This window comes from Drosophila persimilis, unplaced genomic scaffold (genome assembly GCF_003286085.1).
Source record: "Drosophila persimilis strain 14011-0111.01,24,50 unplaced genomic scaffold, DperRS2 tig00000191-arrow-pilon, whole genome shotgun sequence".
Taxonomy (NCBI): Eukaryota; Metazoa; Arthropoda; class Insecta; order Diptera; family Drosophilidae; genus Drosophila; species Drosophila persimilis.
The window spans coordinates 9270864-9291713 of NW_020825298.1; the positions used below are offsets into that span (position 1 = coordinate 9270864).

The 20850-nt window shown below is 44.9% G+C and overlaps 1 protein-coding gene across 2 annotated transcripts; it reads left to right on the top strand.

Annotated features, from left to right (window-relative positions):
• The first annotated feature begins 2421 nt into the window (after window positions 1–2421).
• On the top strand, window positions 2422–20248 carry LOC6588807 (chondroitin sulfate proteoglycan 4). Of its 2 annotated transcripts, none has more exons than XM_026988440.1 (12): window positions 2422–2588; window positions 5540–6360; window positions 11838–12034; window positions 12100–12330; window positions 12399–12580; window positions 12646–13234; window positions 13298–14326; window positions 14979–16390; window positions 16456–16609; window positions 16665–17328; window positions 17390–18293; window positions 18354–20248. In XM_026988440.1, the coding sequence occupies exons 2-12, from the start codon at window positions 6243–6245 to the stop codon at window positions 20086–20088; spliced, it is 7215 nt and encodes a 2404-aa protein (XP_026844241.1). In that variant the 5' UTR covers window positions 2422–2588; window positions 5540–6242; the 3' UTR covers window positions 20089–20248. The 2 variants fall into 2 exon arrangements, with proteins under 2 accessions (XP_026844241.1, XP_002014817.1); XM_002014781.2 differs by lacking the exon at window positions 2422–2588 and adding an exon at window positions 2602–2630.
• Window positions 20249–20850: the final 602 nt, after the last annotated feature.

The window sequence follows — 20850 nt, forward strand, 5'->3', positions numbered from 1 at the left end:
GATACCTTAAATATATATTTTATGGTAATTCCTAGGGTGGCTCCCTTACAAAAATTTCAGTCTTTTTTGTGTCCCTGAAAAGAGATTAAAACGTGAAATTATGAATAATTAAATAGCTAAAATATTCAAAAATTATTCAAATAGCAACAGCCATACTGAGGCACTTGACAACCCTATATACAACCCATACAGCACGTGTATCTTTTCCCTTCCCCATATGCTCGAACAACATTTGACTTTGGGTCGTATCTTGCTTTGGCTTTATCGCCGATTTGGTTTCGAATGTTTTTTGGGATTGCAACGTGAGGAATAATTTCCTCAGCTCCTGCCGCTCCTCCCTGCCCATGGAGCAATTAGTAAGAGTGCAGTTTTATGTGTTTATTTTTACATATGCCACAGCTGTGTGGTGTGGCCTAACCTAGATAGTCGTAGTCGTGGTCCGCCCCTGCCAAGGCAGGCACTCCTCCAGAACACTTCCCTCCTGTCCGTCAGAAGCGGCGGCCTGCAGCGATAATGGGGGATGTGGGTTGGGGGGAGAAACACAAATTGTGCGTGATATGAAGTCATTCCTGTCGGCGTTATCAGGAGAGAGCGAGCGAGCGAGCAAGCAGCAGCCCCTAAGGGTTGCGGCGATGCAGTTGAGCCTTGAAGAGGGGCGTGTGTAATCGAACAAACACACAGCTCACAACTCACACAGATACTCCTTCATCTCCATTTACACATGCATCTAGGGAAAATATAGCCCCGTCGCTAGTTTTGTGCTGGTTTCATAGGTGTTTTATGTGATTTCATGCCTTTAATTTATTAATGAACTAACCGCAGCGAATTCTTCTTCGTTTTTTTGTGTGTCTGATTTATGTGGCATCTGGCTGTCGGTCGGCTGGTTGGAATTTTTGATGCATGTCAGGGAGGTCTGGGTGCGGGACTCCATGATGGTGTCAAAGGGTTCATTAGCACGCCAGAAGGATATTTACACGAGCACACACATAGCAAGCGATCCAACAATGCCAGCAAACAAGCAGCAGGAACGCAGGAACCGTACGGCACCGTGTGACTTATGTAACTTAATAGGCTGATGAAAAATGGTTAAGAGATTTTTATCACTCAACATGCAACAGACAGACAGACAGACAGACAGACGGAGGAAGGCAGTTGCAGCCGTGGCAAACAACATGTGGCACAAGCAATGGCAAAGGCAAAGCCAAAAGGCAAAGGCGATGCCCCAGCCAAATTGTATCCACATGTGTGCAGGCCCAGGCCCATTGGCGGGGCACCACCACCAAGATGATGATGTTCAGAGATCATCAGAAAGAGCGACCGCAGTCCAAGCAGCAGCACCACTGCACCGCCAAAACAAATTGAAAAATTTCAAGTCCTCAGCCTCTTGGCGCTCGCAATTGCTCAATCGCGGCGTACTTTCGTACTTTCGTACTTTCGCGTGCTCGCCGCCAGCCAGAGGCCCCCTTAGGTGGAGGATGGGACAGAGAGCAGCACCCATTCGATGGGGCCACACAGCGGAGCACAGTGTCATCAGCGTTGCTCAGAGATGAGCAGAGAATATGGGGATTAGTCGGAAAAAGGGGGGAGAATGGCAGCAGAACCAGAGAGAATTCTAGGGTATACAAATCAGTGATGCTCTTAAGATATGTAGGAGGAGTAGGGATATTTAGAAAGATCCTCACTATCAACAATATACCTCAGAGGAGTACTGTGATCTCTGATGTGAGCCAATTTACGATTCATTAGTCGAATCTCAAAAGAATTTTGATTCAAAGGAAGATGAGATTCAAATGAAAACAACATCAGTGGATGCCCGAATTTTTCAGTGTAGCTTTATAGTAAATGAATAAAAAGCATTGGTGAGTACCGTAGGTGTAGTATTTTCTGGGAATACTACGAATCATACAATTCTTAGAGATCATTAGAAACAATTCTTAGAAATCTCTTAGACTCAAAGAGATCATTGGAGCCCGTTGCCAAAGACTGACAATCTAACGTCTATCTATCCTATTCTGATACTTGTATATATGTATAATTGAATCATAGGATGGATATTATTAATCAAGTCAATTAGTGTCCTCTTGCATCCCTTCGTATAAGGACCTCATAGAGATCATCCTCTCATACCAGCAATTATATATCTTTCCATATCCCTTTGGCATCCCTTCGGATATCTGCTCATCACTGATATCTAGATACAAAGATTGGCGGCCCCTCATTCGCGCATTTACTGAGCGCCGAGCGGTCCGCGTCGCACAAAAGTCACTCGCGGGTGCGCCGTGGAATGGCGGTGGCATGGGCTTCGGAATCGGAATCGGCATCGGGAAGCAACCATCGGTGGCAAGGCAGCCATGAGGTCCGTCGCTGTCTCATTGGGCCTCTCGGTCTCGGCAGAGCACTGCGTGCGGAATTTTCATTTCATTTTTCGAGTTCGGTCGCGGTTCAGTCTGTGAGAAAACGTTGTCGTGTCTGGTCGCTGCTTGCCTCGCGTTCGGCCTATCGTTCGATTTTCATTTTAGTGTTGCGGGTGGCGGCAATCGTCGCGGAAAACTCTGGCCGCCCCATCAGAGTTTTCCTCTCTTCTCAGTGTGTGTATTCCTTCTAGTGTCTGTGTGTCTTTCCATGAGAATGTAAGTGGAAAAGCGCGCGGCACATTAAAAATATAAGAAAAGAAGAAAATTTAATTTATTTTTAAGTTTTTGTTTTTCCGTTTCCCTCTTTCGGTGCCTTACGGTTCTGTCGGCACTTTTTGTCGTTCCGCCCGTCAAGAATTCCGGCTAAAAACTCATTCTGAATGGACGCGTTTGTTGTGCCGTTCTTTGTTTTCGGTATCTTATTGGGGAATGGAAAATATGAGCGTAACGAAAGACAGATACAGCAGAAGAGCTCTCTGCAAATTGACCGTGAATATGGGCAAATGCTTTCTAAGATCCAAAACCAAATGCGAATCCCAGATAAACGGAAAGTGTTCTAGAAAATCGAAAGGAAATTAAAAATAAATATCGGAAATTAAAGGAATACCGACCAAGTGCGAAAAATACGTTGCTGAAAAGATGTTGGCAGCCTCTCGAGGAAATGAATGAATACAATAATGAGAATTGTTGGAGAAAGAAAGTGCAGACTGAAATTCGTGCAAAAACAGAAGAAAATAATGAATGAGCGAGGGAAAATTAATGATTATTTAAAGGGATTTAAAGCAAAACAAAAAAAAATGGAAATCAAACAAAAGAAATATAAATTTCAATAACCGATCTACTATTCGTGCAATAAGTGACTAAAAAAATCCCCGTGAAAGTAAATCCTTTCTCCGAAACTATGCCAACAAACTCCGATATTACCAGATCTTCCATCTAGGGGTAGAAATATTAATAAGAAATAAAGGAAAAACAATGTGGTTCTATAAAAACAAAAACATAAAATAACTAAAGTGCCATTTGGGGAACAATTAAAGTCAAATCTCTGTAAAAGCCCCCACCAAAACCACTACCAACTGCACCAAGATCTCTACCAATCAAAATCATATTTCCCGTCGACATATGGTGTAGAAATCGCACCAGAGTACAACTCCATTCATCAATAGCCTATGCCAGATTCCAATCATAAATCAAAGACCCCCCACCAAAATAAAAAACCAAAAAAAAAAGAAGTGTGACTAAATCATCGACTGCAACCGAGACGGCGGTGGACTCCGACTCCAACTCTGACTCCGTCTAAAAATCGAGTTAGGAAAGCGTTCAAATCGGCGTGGGCTGCAACGCCTACCCTACACTACCAATTTTCCCTATGAAAATAGCATTTTCATGGCTTATCAAATCAATTTCCAAAACTTTTATCGGCCATGGGGATGGAGGTAGCGGTTTTTTGTTGGCCTTTTGTTTCAAGCCACCAAATTTTTTAATTACCATAAAGAAAGAAATATAAAAAGTAGTTTCTGTGCGGGGGGATAGGGGGAAAGATAGAACTTTCCCAAAGTGCATTTAGCGGCAGCCAGCTGTATCTGGTAGATACATTTATTAATTTTTATGTAAATGCTGGGCTGCGAAGGGAACACGCGTCTGTCATAAAAAGGCGCCCTGACGATTGTCACCAAATAGTCGGTCGGTGACTTTATATTCTTTTCGGTTTCGTTTTCGGTTTCGTTGTCTGTTTCTGGCTGTTTCAAATTGTATTTTGACTGCCGCGACGGGCTATAAAAATATTCGAGATGACAAGAACCTGGGCGGTGCATCAGTAAAAATTAACAAGCAAAATTAGCGGAGCCAACAAGACACCACCAGAGGAAGAGGAGGAGGAGGCTGCTGCCGCCTGGAGGCTCTGCAATTGACCTCATGATGTCGAACCTGCCTGCCTCTTGGTGGATGCTGCATTTTCCCCTCGAAAATAAATGCATAAACATAATGTGCAACGGGGAGACACACAGCACAGAGCACCCAGTCGGAAAGATCGAGTCTGCGAGTATTTTTAGATATCCCCAGCGTAAATAATTCATTTTCCAGTCACAGTTGTTGACGTTTCGTCGTCGCACGAAGTCTCCTTTCCCTAGGGATATTTTCCGTGGATTTCTCCCAGGGGACAGGGCGCGAGTCTGTCTCTCTGGATTTGCATTCTGCACTTGAAAGTGTTTCGCCCTATTTTGGGAGTACCCCTCGTTCCGCGATCTATTCCCATTCCCATTCCACATGAGCATGAACATGAACTTTGACTGCAGTTGCAAAATCTTGAACTAGAAATTCCACTTTAGCTGCAAGACAGACAGAAATCTCTTATAAGCCCTGGCCCGGGCAGGCCACTTAAGGCGGCTTTTTATGGGGCCTCCCTCTTCGCTTGGTATCCCAAAAAAAAAAAAATACAAAATACAATAAATTGTACTCAACTCCGATGCGGACACTGTGCAGCAATTTTCAGCTGAAGTGGAGGCACATCGCTGGGGCAGCAACTCAATTAAGTGTCCATAAAGTATCTAGATACGCTAATCAATGATATATACATACGTATATGTATATGGATAGGTATATATAGCCCTCAAATGTTGTAGAGGTTTCGAGCACTTGAATCTTTGCCGGGAATTATTCGGAGATTTGTTTTTGGTTAAGATGTTTGGCAATTAAAATAGCAAACCAATGACTAGAGAGATGGAGGACGATGTGTATAAAATTGAACGAAAACAGACATAAAAAACTGAATCAAAACAAAAAGAAAACTAGGGAAAATGTGGGTGCCAAATTGGCAAATAAAAGTGAAAGGAATATGTTAATGAAAACTTCCTCAAAAAAACATATCTGCAAATGAAAAATATACAAAATAAAAATTCAAAACCTAGTCAAAATTTGATGAATATAATAAAACAAACCGGCACTAAAAACCCCAACCAAAAAGCACTCAATCTAGGCATTCAAAGTCTTTAAAAAGTCTCTCCCAACGGACCATTTAAATGTTCATCAAGTGTGTCATAAAAATCTCAATAAATTATGGTTAAATGCAAAATGAAAAGAGGTGTTTGTGTGTCTGAAAATTCTGATAGATCCATTTTCAATTACAGTGAAGTGCAATAGCAGAGACATAGAAAGAGAAAACGCTAAACCCATCAGTCGTCGCCGACATCGGGCGAATGTGTTTATGATAAAACGTGAACGAAATTGAAACGTAATCAAGCGAAAGTTGGAATCAAACACATTATACGAGTACACGGATAGGAAATTAAGAGCAGCACAGCCGCTTCAAAGGCTGTCTGTCAGTCAGTGTTCCGTTGGAGGAACTTCTGCCGGTTGCTGGTTGCCGGTTGTCGGTTCTTCCCTGCCCCATACCCCTCTCTGTGGCCCCCTTGGAAGGAAAACGCATGAGTTCTGTCAACGAAATGACATGCAGCATCTGTCTATGTAGCCATAGGCCCAGGACGTGATGCTGTGTCGCAGTAAGAGTCGATGCCTCCTCAGCCTCCACCTCCACCTCCGATGATGCTATTTTTATGAGGCCCCAGACTATTGCAGACCGACGACGGATGCGTGGCCCCATGAAAAATCAATTAACACGCAAAATTATTAAAGACGAAAAACAAAAACGAAATACAAAACGAAACGAGAAGAAGCTGAATCCGAAGCCGAAGGAAAACTGAACGAAACTCTTCTTCGTGGCACTTGGGGTTCCGGGTCAGAGAAAGAGGAGGAGGAGGAGGCCCCCTTCTGGCACCCCCCTCTGACAGAGTCTCCTGTATCTTCTTGCAACTTCAAAGCAGCTGCAACGGAATGTCGCGCCTCTGCGGATTAGGACTGCCGCTGCCGCTGCCACTGCCGATGCTGCTGCTGCTGCTGGCGGTGGTGCAATTGCTCCACGGCGGCTGCCAAACTGTCGCTGCCATGAAAGGTGAGTCTCTCCGTAGTTATGGGACTGGGGATCCAGAACCGAACCGAGCCGAACCGAACAGAACGTACAGTTAATTAAATGTTACGACAGTCAGGTAGCTAAAAAGATACGCGCTACAGAATTTAATACCCCGCATAAACATGAGATTTATCATGGCAAATGATCAACGCACGATTTATGCTCATTACAAATATGGCCAGCCACGAATTGGCCGCAAAAAATAAGGGGACCAAAAGCAGAAGCCGAAGTAGAAGTAGAAGCAGAAGCAGAAGCAGATTGCATTTACTTTGGCTGCCATCGAAACACACATAAATAAAAGTCAAAATAAAGAGTTGCAAATGGTGCAATGCCACATACATTTTGGTGTTATCCGCGTGTGCCGAACAGCCAGCCAGTCACTGTGGATGCGATCGAGTGAAATTGTCCGTAAAAATTGGGTTTGTAGAACTTTCACATAGACAGATCTCATGGATTATTCAAAAGCTCTCAGAAGTGCGGTTTCGAAGGGTGCTTTTGAAAGCTTACTTATACTAATGCAATGCAGTGTGTTGGTTGTGTGCGTGCAGGCAGACAGTAAAGGGCTTACATTTATTGATAATAGAGCTCTCTTTTAATGTCTGTAATCTCTTTTTATAGATGAACTTTAATTGAATAATTTCTATTGGAAGCTAAGGAAAGATAACACTGAAACTTAAACCCTCTCCAATTGTTGAGATTAGAAATTTAACAGCAATTAAGTTCCCAATAAAAACCCACCCTAAGAACATATTTAGAACCTTTTTAAAAGTATATTTCTTGGGATACGGGAAAACTATTTCCCTTGAACAGCAACTGTTTTCAAAGTTTCCCTAAAACCCCAGAGTTTGACCCTTATTTATATTCCACCGTAAGTCCCCGCCTATATACAATATTTCAATCAATTTCTGCTACAACTTTGACCAACTGGTCGCTGTATTCGGTTGTTTCTTCCCGTGGCTGTCTGTGGATATAGTTTTGCATTCGCAATGCTCCATGGTAACCCCATGGCCGGCCCATAAAATCCCACTACTTAACTACAATGCGCCGCAGCAGTGCACTTAACGCATTTTTCACGCTTGACATTTGACTTGGGGCGCACTTTTCTCTTCTCTTCTCGTTGCTGTTGTTGTCGTCTTTGCCTTCGAGTTGGTTGCCTTTGTCGTTTGCTGAAGTATTTGGCTGTCGGGGACTCTACGCCGACTATACATACATATATATGTATATCTCCGACTGCGGCGTGGTCTGAGGCGGCATACAACCCGCCGCGCAAATGCTATTCCAAGCATGCTCTTAATTTTCCTATATCTAGAGGAGCGGAGTGTATTGTATATATATTTTGGTCTTGGCGCAAATGTATTTTTAATGATATTTTTAGTTGGCATGTGACGTCACTTGGCAGTGGAAGGGGGCGGCTAAAGAAGCCAAAACATGAATCATCCAGAAGAGGCGCGAAAATTGTTTTATTTTGTTATTTTTTTGTATGCTTCATTTGATTTTTAGTAGATATATTTTATTTTATTTATACGTTAAATGTAAATCATTTACACGCGCAAAACCCAAAAAGAGATGTGCCAAATTCAATGTATACTTTTGCAGATACAAACGTATCTATATCTCCATCGGTGTGAGTGTGTATATGTGTATCTGTATCTGGTGCGCGCCATATGCTGTGCTGTGTGTGTCTCCTCTTTTGATTATTCATTTGCATTTGCAATATACATATCAACACATGCTTGATTCTCAATGCTAACTGCAACAAGAGGGAACTACTAGGCTTTAGGCAGATCGAAGCTATAGATACTCTTGCAGATACATGGTTCTTATGGTAGCCATCTAGGGATACGATTTAGGCGGTAAAAGAGGCTTTCAGAGAGGCTTTTAAAAGAGCATTTTGTAAGAGGTCCAAGGAAAGTAGTTGCAATGAAGATATTTTATATCTACTCACACTCTATAGCTCTGCAGATACTTCTTTCTCTGCTTCAAAGTCGACTTCCCCTTCTTCAAAGGGTATCGAAAACGGTTGCATATAAAATGAGACGATTTATTTTGGCGACGACGTTGATCCACCCTCCTTTCCCCTTGCTTCTGCCTGAGTCATGAGAAAATTTGTCTTTATGACTTGTCGATCCTCAACTGTCGATGGTCGGTCGGTTGGTCGGCGAAAGGGTATGCCTCTGAAGCTGGCCTCCACATATAATTGAATTTAATGCGGCCCCGGAGTCTAATTAGGGCGAAAGAGAAGACATTAGCGATAGCGACACATGTTCTCCCATGGAAAGGCGGCCATAAAACCGAGGGAAATGCCCAAGGAAATGCCCAGGCAAATGGCTTTCTTCAATGCGGTTTTTATTTGATTTAGATTGATCTCTTAAGCCGCCCAATGGGGCTATAGAATGCGTAGAATGGTTGATGAGTAGTACAATGATTATGATCAGAGAAGGAATTGAGGGAGGAATCCTAGGGGATTACTTGTTTCTCAGAAATAGATAGGAATCTACATATGTGAAATGGGCAGGAAGTGTGCAGAAATCTGTGTGGTGCAAAAGGCTTTATTTTCTTTCAGCATAAGTTAGAGTTCTTGTAGTTATGTTATTCTTGAGGAATAGTTGAACATATAGAATGAATATCGCTCCAGAATAAATCACATCTTTCAATAGGAAATTAAACAACAAAATAATGAAGAATCATGGAACAATATTTAGGGGCAAATTCTATAGAAATACTCTAGTTTACTCTACGGAATGCCGCATGATTTTAAAGAAAATACGAAAATATTGTTCGAAAAGTACTGTACAAAATTATGTATCAATTATGTGTGTCATCTGTACGCAATTTCGACGAAAGCATCACCATTTTATAGTCAAATACTAAAACAGAAAAGGTGCAATTATCAATGATTAAAGAAGAAAGCTTCTTTTGTTAAAAGGCACATAAAACTTTCTTTTGAAGAGTCTACTTAGTGTCTCTGGCCACCCCGATTGCCAGGAAAATCACTTAGCCTATAAAGTAGAAATCATTCATTTGGCGGGAGCCATCGCCATCGTCAATTTGCCCATTAATGTCAATAAACAGAGCCTCTCGGACTCCATAAATATACGAAACTGCAACTTGCAACAAAAATCCACACGAGAGCACGTAATAAGCCCACAAATCACATGCGCCACTAATAAACTTTGACATTATTAGTGAAATGAAATGAAAAACGAAGACCATACACCATACAGCATACAACACAACACAACAACAGCAGAAATTTATAAATTGCCAATGTCAGATAAATTTTTAATGAATGGCCCGCAACCAGAAACTTCATCGCGACTGCGGCCCACCAAAGGAGCATTAATTAAAAGACCAAAACGAGAGGCAAATACACTCGTACACTCGTAGAGAAAAAAGCCATAAAATATACACAAAAGCGAATAACTATAAAGCGTTCGTATGGGGACAACGGGCGACATATAACTCAAATAAAATAAACATCGGCCATAACATAAATATTCGCTGGCTACCTACAACATACCTCTCCCTCTGTGGACTCCCAGCTCTCTCTCTCTCTCTTTCTCTCTTTCATTTGCTTCGAGTGGCATCAAAAATGAACATAAATTTAGCATTTGAATGGGGAAATGGGGAATGGGGAATGGAGACTAGGGAGTTGTGTGGGGCAGTGCTGGTGCTGCTGATGCTGGTGGGGAATGGGGAGTGGGTGGCATGGCCAAAGCATCTGTTGCCATAATTCTTGCAATGTGCAACGTGCAACGCGCGCCCGCCTCTGATGTTTTTCCCCATTTTTGGTCGATGCTGCCCGATGATGTCTCATTTGTTGCTGGCCGACATTCGGAATGACGCCTGACGTGTGGACTCCCTCCGACTGCACCACATTTTGTTGTTGCAAATTGCATTTATTGTTCAGCGTCCAACCAACTTCCTGAAAGGCACTTTTGATGCCCATGCACTCACACAAAAGCAGACAAAAGTCTGGAATTTAAAGGAGAATTTTTGTCAGCAACAATCGTATCATGAGTATAACAATTATAGGTGTCATAAGAATACAAATCTCCCACACGGGTAGCTTTTTTGTAGATATTTGAGCTCTAAAATATCTATTCAAATATCACTTTCCCTAGCCAAGATTTGTTCTATATCCATTAGCTATAGGTACGTAGAATATGAACATGAAATACATACCAGTCATAGGTATGATTGATGGGCTAAGAGGAAGGTCTAAGTGCAAACATATTTGTGTTTCTTAAGATATTTTGACAGAGCTCTAGAATTTCCGTTCATAAGTAGAGATAGAAATCTCTATAGCTAGGCAGGAAAAACATGTGGGAATAAATATGCCAATATTCCATTAACCAAATTTTCAACGATCCATAAGATGGATACATCTTATGCTTTTATGACAATCATTTCACTATGTCATGCATTTATGTCTGCAACAAAGGCCCTTAGCCTACCCTTCAGTCGGTTATTCCCCATTTTGCTGGCTGTTGTATTATTGTTTAGTCAACGATAACGCCTCCGCGTCTTTTGTGCGGCTTTGTTTTGGTTTGAGGCACGCGCATCGCATGAGGCAGCATCATCAAAAGTAGCAGAAACAGAGAAAACAAAAAAAAAACAGAAGAAACAGCAGCCGTTCTCCTAATGTAGGTCAAAATGCATTGGTCTCCTCACAGATGGGAAAGTGTTTTTGCTGTAGGTTTTCCTCTTTGACGCCTGATTGCTGCTAATTGGCGTTTTATCTGGCCCTCTGCTGTTTGTCTGCCATTCGTATGCAACTGTTCCCCTACATTTTCTATGTGGGTTAGGTCAATACATACATAAACATACTCGTATGGATGTCCGTCCGTCCATGCATTAGGGAAAACCCATAAACAAATATAACACGACAAATGTCTTCCCTTTTGGAAGTGAATTGTTTTGAGTGAGGAAATTCTTAAAATATCTCAACGAAAAGTTTAGTTTCATGTTTTGACAAATGTCTTTCGAAAATAATTTATTGCACAAGCGTACAAGCGGAATTTCGAGAAGCATTAATCATGCAATTTTTACGAGGTGGGCTCCAGAACAACAGCAAATGGGGAAATTATTCAGATCTCGTTCGATTTTGTCATACTCTTTTTCTCAAGAAAAAAGCACGTTCGATTGGGGCCAACAGCAAGGCAGGCGCGCAAGTAATTAAGCAAAATCAAGATGCAAACGATACAAGATGGATCTCAATAGATAGCCAGATAGATAGATGGATGACTGAATGAATGACTGACTGGGGTAACCTCGACAGACGTTTGATTGACAGACTGACAGCTGGCTAGAGGTCTGGTTCTCTGGGCAAATTTGTATACGGATTCCAGCAGATTGCCAATTGCTCCCATTTATGGATAGTGTATCTCAACAGCTGTATCTGTATCTCTAACAATTTCTTTATTTTCTGTGCTACACCCACATCCACACGTCTGTAGTCTCTCTGTATGGAGATGGCTATGTCTCCATGCCGCTGCAGGAGGCCAAAATGTCAACAAACATACGCGTCAAGTTTCGCACCAAACAGGAGAACGCCTTCCTGTTCCTCGCCGCCGGACGAACCGATTACTGCCTGCTGCGCCTCGAGAGCGGTCTCATAACTTTCAGCTATAAAATCGAACGGGATGTGGTCCAGGTAAGACACTCAGATGCATTCTGTTATACCTCCATCTCCACCTCTAAGCGTTATTCCGTTCGCAGTTGCGTTCCCCCAAGAAACAAAAGCTAAACGACCTGGAGTGGCACGATGTGGCTGTGCAGCGTTTTGAGAACAACATCACCCTACAGGTGGATGGCTATATAATGCGAAAACAGCTTCCTGGGGAAATGTTGGCGCTGAACATACATTTTGGCACCTTTCTGGGTGGCGTGGGGGACTTTACGGCCGAGTTTTTGAATGATGTGATTGGTTTTCGTGGCTGCATATCGGATGTGAGTGACAAACAACAAGCCTCTAGGCATATAGTTTCTCTCTATTGAACATATTCCTTTTTCTGTAGGTCTTTTATAACAATATCAACATCATCAAGCGGGCCAAGGATCGGACGGGTCACACCACCAGCACGGGTGTATCCTGGACCTGCAGCACAGAATTCGATGGGGGCATTAAAGATAGCATTAGTTTTTTAAAGAATGATTCATACGCGCTGATGCTTAAAGAATCCCATGCCACAGGAGAAACGTAAGTTCTGGAGGGGCATTCCCGTTCCCATTCCAGATTAAAGCTAATCTTCCGTTTATTTACAGCCTCTCTTTGCAATTCCGCACGATGGCCAGTGCTGGGATCATCTACTTCAATGGCGGCTTTGATTTCATACTCCTCGAGATCGAGGATCATCGCCTGAAAGTGACCTTCAACAAGGCTGGCAGTCTTGTGCAGTTCATGACAAATGAGTCCATATCTGACGGCAAATGGCATCGTGTGCTCCTCCGCTATAATGGAGCCGTGGCAGAGCTGCATCTGGACGATGCCACCAGCGGCTATCGCGGGGCACACGCTAATGAGACCAAAGCGAGCATTAATCTCGAGAAGAGCGTGTTCTTTGGCGGCGTGCAGGAGGAGATGCGCCGCCGTCTGATCGGCAAGGGACTGCGCATCAATGAGATCAGCTTCAAGGGCTGCATGCGCGATCTAATGGTAAACGATCTGCCTTTGGGCTTCGGCGAAATGAGCATCTCGCGGAACCTGGCCCTCAACTGCCTGTGGAAGTATCCCTGTCTGGAGTACAATCCCTGCCTGAAGAGTGGTATTTGCAGTCAGAATGGTGTGGATGAGTTTATATGCTACTGCGATCAGTCCTACTGCATCAAGGCGGATTTCCAGGGGCCCTTTAAGGTAGGTCCCCCCCTTTATATGTAGGTATTTCTTTTTGGGTATATCTGACCTCTTCTCTTACAGATCTTCACTGAAACCAGTCCGGAACTGGAACTCTTGTACGTCTCACCCATGCAACTCCTGGAAGGTGGCACTGCCTTCTTGTCACACCATTTCATAGACGTCATACTCGATCTGCGGCGGTATCCCAGCCTCAATGAGCAGTCCATCATCTTCAATGTGGTGCAGCAGCCAAAGTACGGACAACTGCTGCAGTATTCTGCGGAGAAATCCAACTTTGTGGTCTGCCGCACTTTCAATCTGGTGGATCTGGCCACTGATAAGCTCAAGTATGTCCACAACGGCATGGAGAACTTCAACGACCATGCCACCCTGGATATGCAGATCTATGGCGACATCCACAAGATACCCGAGAACATACTCGGCAAGCACCGGTTCCTGCTCCATGCGAATATCACGCCAGTGAACGATCCGCCGCAGCTGAGGCTCCACTTGCACAAAATCCTCAGGGTGATCGAGGGAATCGAACGGGTGCTGGATGTGGACTTGTTCAACATCGATGATCCCGATAGCGAGCCGCACACTCTGATCTACACCATTCTGCCCTCCGCGAATCCCCAAGAGACCTTTGGCTGCTTCATGGTCGGAGGCGTCGCCACGTCGACCTTTTCCCAGGCTGATGTGAATGAGGGCAAGGTTTCGTATCAGTACAACTCCACCACAGCGGAGTCCTTCAGCTATCAGCTGCAGCTGCATGTCTCCGATGGCATCGAAACGAGCGATACCGTCTATCTGCCCGTTTCGGTGCATCCTCTGGAGCTGCGGCTGGTCAACAACACGGGCCTGATCATGATACACAAGAGCTGGCTGCTCTTGACGCCCGCGAATCTCTCGATTGGCACCAACGCCGTGGACGAGCACATAGACATACGCTACGATGTGGTCAAGGCACCGCAGCATGGAGTGCTGCAGCGGCTGCGACAGATTGATGGCTCCTGGGTGAACGTGGACTGGTTCAGCGATAGCCAGCTGCTGCTCGGCCACATACGCTATCTCCACAACAGCGATTTCCCTTGGCAAGACGAATTTAAGGTGTGTACTCGTACTGTATCGTAATAGAAAAACCAAATCAATACCATAAATGGGCAAAACGCCAACACTAGTTTACAAAGGTTTTCAAGTGGGAAAGACCCTTACTTATAAAACCTCTAAACTTGGAGCATACCAAATTTAATAGAATCCTTTCAAATGTCGAATGCATAAACAAATTACATATCGCGTTCATGACGCAACAGATTTGATATAAGATATATTCTGCGACAGCCGACGACAGCCAGCGGTGAGAGATCGAGGCACGGTCCCGACAAACCAAAAAGAGCATACATGTCGTGTGCCCAACAAGGCGAAATTAATGCTCACCTCGAGTTTCACTAATAAGGGCTGTTTTTAGTTGTTCTTGAACAAATTCCACAAGCCAGCCCACCAATGACATACTCTGTTCTGAGCTTCTATATATTCTAGACTCGTATTTATACGGGAAATTCTTATTGACCATTCTAGCTTCTCATCGTAGAAACACTTTGCCTTTATCTAGGACTTTTCATGAACTGATACGTCCTCCCCCCAATTCCAAAACTAGCTTGAACTATACGAAAACTTCCAATCATTTGAACTCTCTGCTAAACCCCATTCCTGTTGCACAGTGTAGACAATAAATTTGCATTGATTTCACTTTCTACAACAGTTTATTGCCTCGTTTGGCTTTGTGACCACGCAAACGTTCGACTTCCGCATCACATTCACGCGCCTTCGCATAACCAGCAGCAGTCCATCTTTGATTGCCATCAATGGGACGCGGGACGTTCTGCTGACCAACGAGATGCTGTCCTATGGTACCACACCCATTGGGAGCTTCCCGCGCAGCGTGATCTACAAGATTGTCCAGCCGACCCGTTATGGGGGGATCTTTGTGGAGGGATCGCGCAAGGCGGCGAAGCAAATGGATTCGTTTACCCAACAGGACATTGACAAACGACGCATACGGTATAGGACCCATCACACGAGCTACTCCAGCTTCAGCGATCGTCTGGAGTTTGTGGTCTCCGTGGCGGAGTGCGATGATGTGGAAGGAACACTGGAGATTGCCTACAGACCCCCCGAAGAGTTAATCAGCAAGCTCGCCTATCAGGCCCGCGAAGTGCTGCAAGTGCAGGAGGGAGAACGGGCACTGATCACCAAGAATCACTTTGGCATCCGCTTCAACATCTACGAGAGTCTGCAGTTCCAGGTCTCCGCGAGTCCAGAGCATGGTGTCATCTGCAAATACGACGAACAGACGGGTCTAACCACCCCCGTAGATATGTTTACCCTCGAGCAGCTCTTTCGGAATGATATCTACTACTGTCACGATGATACAGAGTCTACGAAGGACTCCTTTGAGTTGCTCATCCTCTCGGGCGATGAAACGGATCTTCAGTTTGTGTCCAGCATGGAAGTGCGCATCAAGCTGGTCAACGACAACGAGCCGTATCGCACGGCAGTGGAGCGGGTCTTTCATGTGGTAAGGAATGGCATTCGCACCCTCAATCCCACAGTGCTTCAGTACCTGGATGCTGATGTGAACACCAACCACACGGACATCCACTACATCCATGTCTCGAGCACAAACGGTGCCTTCTACAAGTCCGGACAGTATATCGACAGTTTCAGTCAGGATGATATAGCGAATCGCAGGATTATGTTCCAGCACACGGGACCCGACGCGGGCACAGCGTCATTCATAGTCACCGACCGACAGCATGAGGTTAATGGTCTGCTGGAGATCCTCGCCTCGGATCCATTTGTCTCAATGCTGCCCACAAACGCCTCCATAGCCCAAGAGGGAAAGTTTGTGGTGCTCAAAAACCAAGATTTCGTGCTGGAAACCAATTTGGATATGAAACTGGATGAGATCTACTACGAAGTGATCAAGCCTCCTTCTTATGGGATACTCATGTATCTGGGCAGGCAACAAAGTGGCGCAGATGGGGAACAGAATGGTACTATGATCTACAAGGCCACAAATTATACTTCCTTGAGTAACTTCACTCATTTGGATATTGAACGGGAGAGATTGGTCTATTGGAATACAGAAATTGCATCGATGGATAAAGTTAGGTGAGAATTAAGGAAAGAACCTCCAATTTTCGGAATACATCAAGGTTTCTTTTAACCCAAAATAGATATCGAGTGCACATTAAAAACATCACAGCTGAAGGTGAGGTCGTTTTCAGGATATATCCCTCTGCATATTGGGAACCCCTGCAGGTCAAACAGAATCATACGCTGTATGTGGAAGAGTCCACCAGTGTGCTTATATCCAGAGATGTCCTAGAGGTGGGTTTACTGACTTTTACTTAAACTCATTCTAAATACCTCCTCTATTCTGCAGGTAGTGCATCCGAATATATCCCCTGGCGATATTACTTTCCTGGTAACCTCATCGCCCATGCATGGCTATCTCGAAATGCAGTCCATGTCCTTTGACGATGAATACAACTGCAAAGTGTTCGATCAGTCGTCGGTAAACACCGAAAAGATGTTCTACATTCAAGCGGGTGTCAATCAATCAACGGATTACTTTGTCTTCGATGCCACCAATGGCATTACATGGCTCCACCAGCTGATGCTGAAGATCGTCATCATACCAGAGAAGCTCTACATGCACTCGAACATCGTGTCCGTGGTGGAGGGCAAGATAGTGCTGCTCAATCCCACAGATGTGCAGCCCTATTCGGAGTACTATCGGGGCAAGATACTGGAGTATATAGTGACCATATCACCATCTGCTGGACACATACTCGCAGGGAACTCAAAAGTCAAGAGGTTCACCCAGAAACAGCTCGAACAGGGCTTCATCCAGTATGTCCACAACGGCAGCGAGAATTCCACGGATACCATCACCCTGGTGGCCATGGCAAGGAACAAGGAGAGCGTTCCGTTCGAATTGGAAATTGCTGTGGTGCCCGTGAACGATGAGGAGCCCATGATGGTCACCAATACGGGTCTGCAAGTGTGGAATGGAGGTCGTTATGTTATCAAGAATACAGATTTATGTAAGTAAAGTATTATACACCTTTCCTGTTCTTTAATAAGAGGTTTTTTCCCTTTCGTTAGTGGCCCAGGATTACGATACTCCACCAGAGAACCTCACCTACATCGTGCACCACATCTACGGCGGATATCTGGCGGAAAAGTCTGCACCCCAACAAAAAATCGAACAGTTTACCCAAGGCCAAATCAATGGGGAGAAAATCTACTTTATGCACGATTCAAACTCCCGCAAGAACGAGCTCTCGTTTGTCGTCACCGATGGCCTGTTCAATACCACCGCGCAGATGCTCAACATCGAGATTAAGCCCATCGAGATCCTGGCCGATCACAATGAGAATTTGCATGTTTTCCCACTCACAAAGAAGCAAATCCTGCGCGATCATTTGCATTTCAAGTGCTCCGATGAGGAGCGGGAGATTCGCTACAATATCACAGTGCCCCCGAGTCTGGGTCGCATCGTGAACGAGTATGTGGGCAATGGTTTCACCAAGGAAGTCGCCGAATTCACCCAAACGGATGTGGATAATGGACACATCTTCTACGAGCACACGGCAGTTATTATGGAGTTCCGCATCAATGATTCGTTCTACTTCGATGTGGTGGCAGAGCGAAGCGATCGGCTGTTGGATCAAAAATTCAACATAGAAATATCAGTGTCATCTGGTGGTCTCTTGAGGTTCCTCCCCGTTTCAAAGATCACAGTAGATGAAGGTGGTTCGGTGCCCATTAAGCTGGACTTTTCAAAGATCCTCGAGTATCTGAAGACCCGCGCGGGCATTAATAATCCAGAGCTGTTCATTGAAGCGGTGCAGAAGCCCGCACATGGCAGCATAGGACTGGGCCATGAGTTCAAGCCAATACAGAGATACCATCCCAGTGATTTCTTTACCAAAAAGGTATACTACATTCACGATCATTCGGACACGCTCGAGGATACCATTCTCATGTCTGTTTATCTGACTCAAGGGTGAGTTAAATGATATTAAACAAACACATTTAGTAATACGATATGTTTCTCCTTCCTTAGCAATATATTCCTCTGCAATCTGACGATCCCTGTTTCGATTAATCCCATCAACGACCAACCCTTCCATCTGATCACCCACCTACCGCAAATGGTGGTGGTGGAGGGTGAAAATCGAACGATAACACGAAATGATTTGCTCACTGAAGATGCGGACACTCCGCCCGAGGAGATCATCTACGACGTGATGAGTGGCCCCACACTGGGGGTGCTCAAGAAGATCACAAACGATGGCCAGGCAGAGGATTTGCTGGCCTTCTCGAATCAGTTCACCCAGGCGGACATTAACAACGATCGGATAGTGTATGTGCACTTCGGCATGCCGCAGTCCACCACCTTCTGCTTCACTGTCTCCGATGGCCAGTCGAATGCGGCCTATGAGATATTCACCATCAAGATAGCGCCCATCAGCCTGCTGGCAGCGCCCATTCAGCTGCCAGTGAGTGTGCAACAGGGCGCTACGAGTGCCCCAATGAAGCTGCAGCACATTGGCCTGCACACGAATGTGCAGGTGGAACGATTGTCGTACAATATCACCAATTCCCCGCTCTACGGCATCATTGTGTTCAAGCACCAGCCCACGCTGAGGTTCACACAGCAGCAGCTGGAGACGCTGCAGATCAGTTACATGCAAACGGATCTCAATCGATCCAACGACACGTTCCAGGTGAGCGCCTATGTCCCCGGGACCAACTATGTGGCACAGGTGGACGTGGTGATGGCCGTGGAGCCCGTTATTCAGATCAACAACATAGCCATGAAGGAGGCAGAGTCCAGTTCGAGTGCCGCTGGAGGAGGGAAGGTCAAGCTCTGCACCTCCCTGGACAATGACAATCCACTCTCCCTGAAGCTGAACAAGTTCAATCCGAAGTTTGTGATCACTCGAATGCCAGCCACAGGGCAGATACGGAAGATTATGCGCAGCACAGGACTCACAAACGACGGCCAGAACGAGCGCTCGAGGAACATCTTCTCGTACAAGGACCTCCGCAGTGGCGTGGTCTACTTTGTGCCCAACGAATCTGTAGACGCCACAGAGGCCGACAGCGACAGCTTCGACTACCAGCTGCTCATCAAGACAGTGCAGCCCGCACAGGCCACTGTTTCGATTGAGTACCGCAGTCCCGTGCAGGAAACGGAGACCGTGCATCTGGGAAGCACAGAGATATCCATTAACTACCTGGCCGTGGCCTGTGCCGTCCTCATCCTCCTCTTCTGTCTCGTTTTTGTCGTGCTGATCTATAAGGTGCGAAAACTGCGCAAACACAAGGCAGACATATCGAAGGATCAACCGCCAGCCCTGCCCTGTCCACCGGACCTGACCTCCGTGAGTCCACAGCATCATCATCTGCAGCACCATCACCACCACAGCAGCCATCACTATGCCAGCTCCGAGGCGGATTCCGTGCCAGCCACAGGGAACTCCACGCCGCTGCCTGGCTTCAGCAATATCCCGCACTGCAAGATCATACCAGTGGAGTCGTACAAGCACGAGTTTCCCGACTACGATCCGGACGAGGATGAGACCGATGATCAGTGCGATCCGCAGCAGATGATGCTGCCGCAGCGCTACAATCCCTATCACTTGGATCACGACGCCTGGAGCTCCTCCTGCGACATGGCCAACGATTTTGCGGGCTATGCCTCCGTGCCGCAGAGCATTTCAGGGTCCGTCAGCTCCCCGCCCTCGGCCCCGCCAACGAATCCCTTGCTGCGACGCAATCAGTATTGGGTTTAAGCGATCAGATACGATTAGACCTAAGGATATTTATATATTGTACCAGTAATTAGGCTTAAGTTTAAGGCTGATTTTTGAGATTCGCACAACTCTAGGATACGGACAGACTTGTTAAGGATAGGTAAAGCATTTGATACAATATACATTATATACTTACGCACATATCTGGAGTGTCATATACGGATTATACATATTTTTATGTCGAAATTAAGTTAAGAGCAGATTACGCGAGAGTTATACTCAAATTAGTTTTAAGACACTTTTGCCAACTTACATTAGCCTTAGCATTGTGTTTGCCAATACTTATTTCAATAAATGACAATACTTTTAAGCCAAAATGCACTTGTTTTTATCACATCTTTCAGCAAACAAAACAAACGAAAAGGATAGTCGTTCATATTGCTATATTTTCATATTTCGTCGAATATTACTAGCTAGAACGAACTCCCAGCTATGCTCACATAATTTTATTTGATTAATGAATCTATTTTTTACTAGACTGGTTAACTTTTAGTAGTCAGCTTGATTGTATTGTTTATGAAATCAGGTTTATGAATTAATGTTTTTATATGTTAACTACCCGCTAACGACACAGTTGCTACACATAAACTACATTGCTATGCAATTACCAAAAGCGACACCTGAACCAGCGGTGTTCCGATTCCGATAGTAGTTCACAAGCAAGTTCCGAGCGACAGCTCTTAACATTTTTCACTATCGCCTTCCAGTAGTTGGCGCGAAATTTAAATTTTACTTCAAAAA

What these genes read in the sequence shown, in the direction of transcription:
- LOC6588807 (XM_026988440.1), top strand. Translation starts at nt 6,243, where the DNA reads ATGTCGCGCCTCTGCGGATTAGGACTGCCGCTGCCGCTGCCACTGCCG. An exon ending in AACTGTCGCTGCCATGAAAG is followed by an intron (nt 6,361 to 11,837) that starts GTGAGTCTCTCC and finishes ACACGTCTGTAG; the next exon opens with TCTCTCTGTATGGAGATGGC. An exon ending in TCTGTTTATCTGACTCAAGG is followed by an intron (nt 18,294 to 18,353) that starts GTGAGTTAAATG and finishes CTCCTTCCTTAG; the next exon opens with CAATATATTCCTCTGCAATC.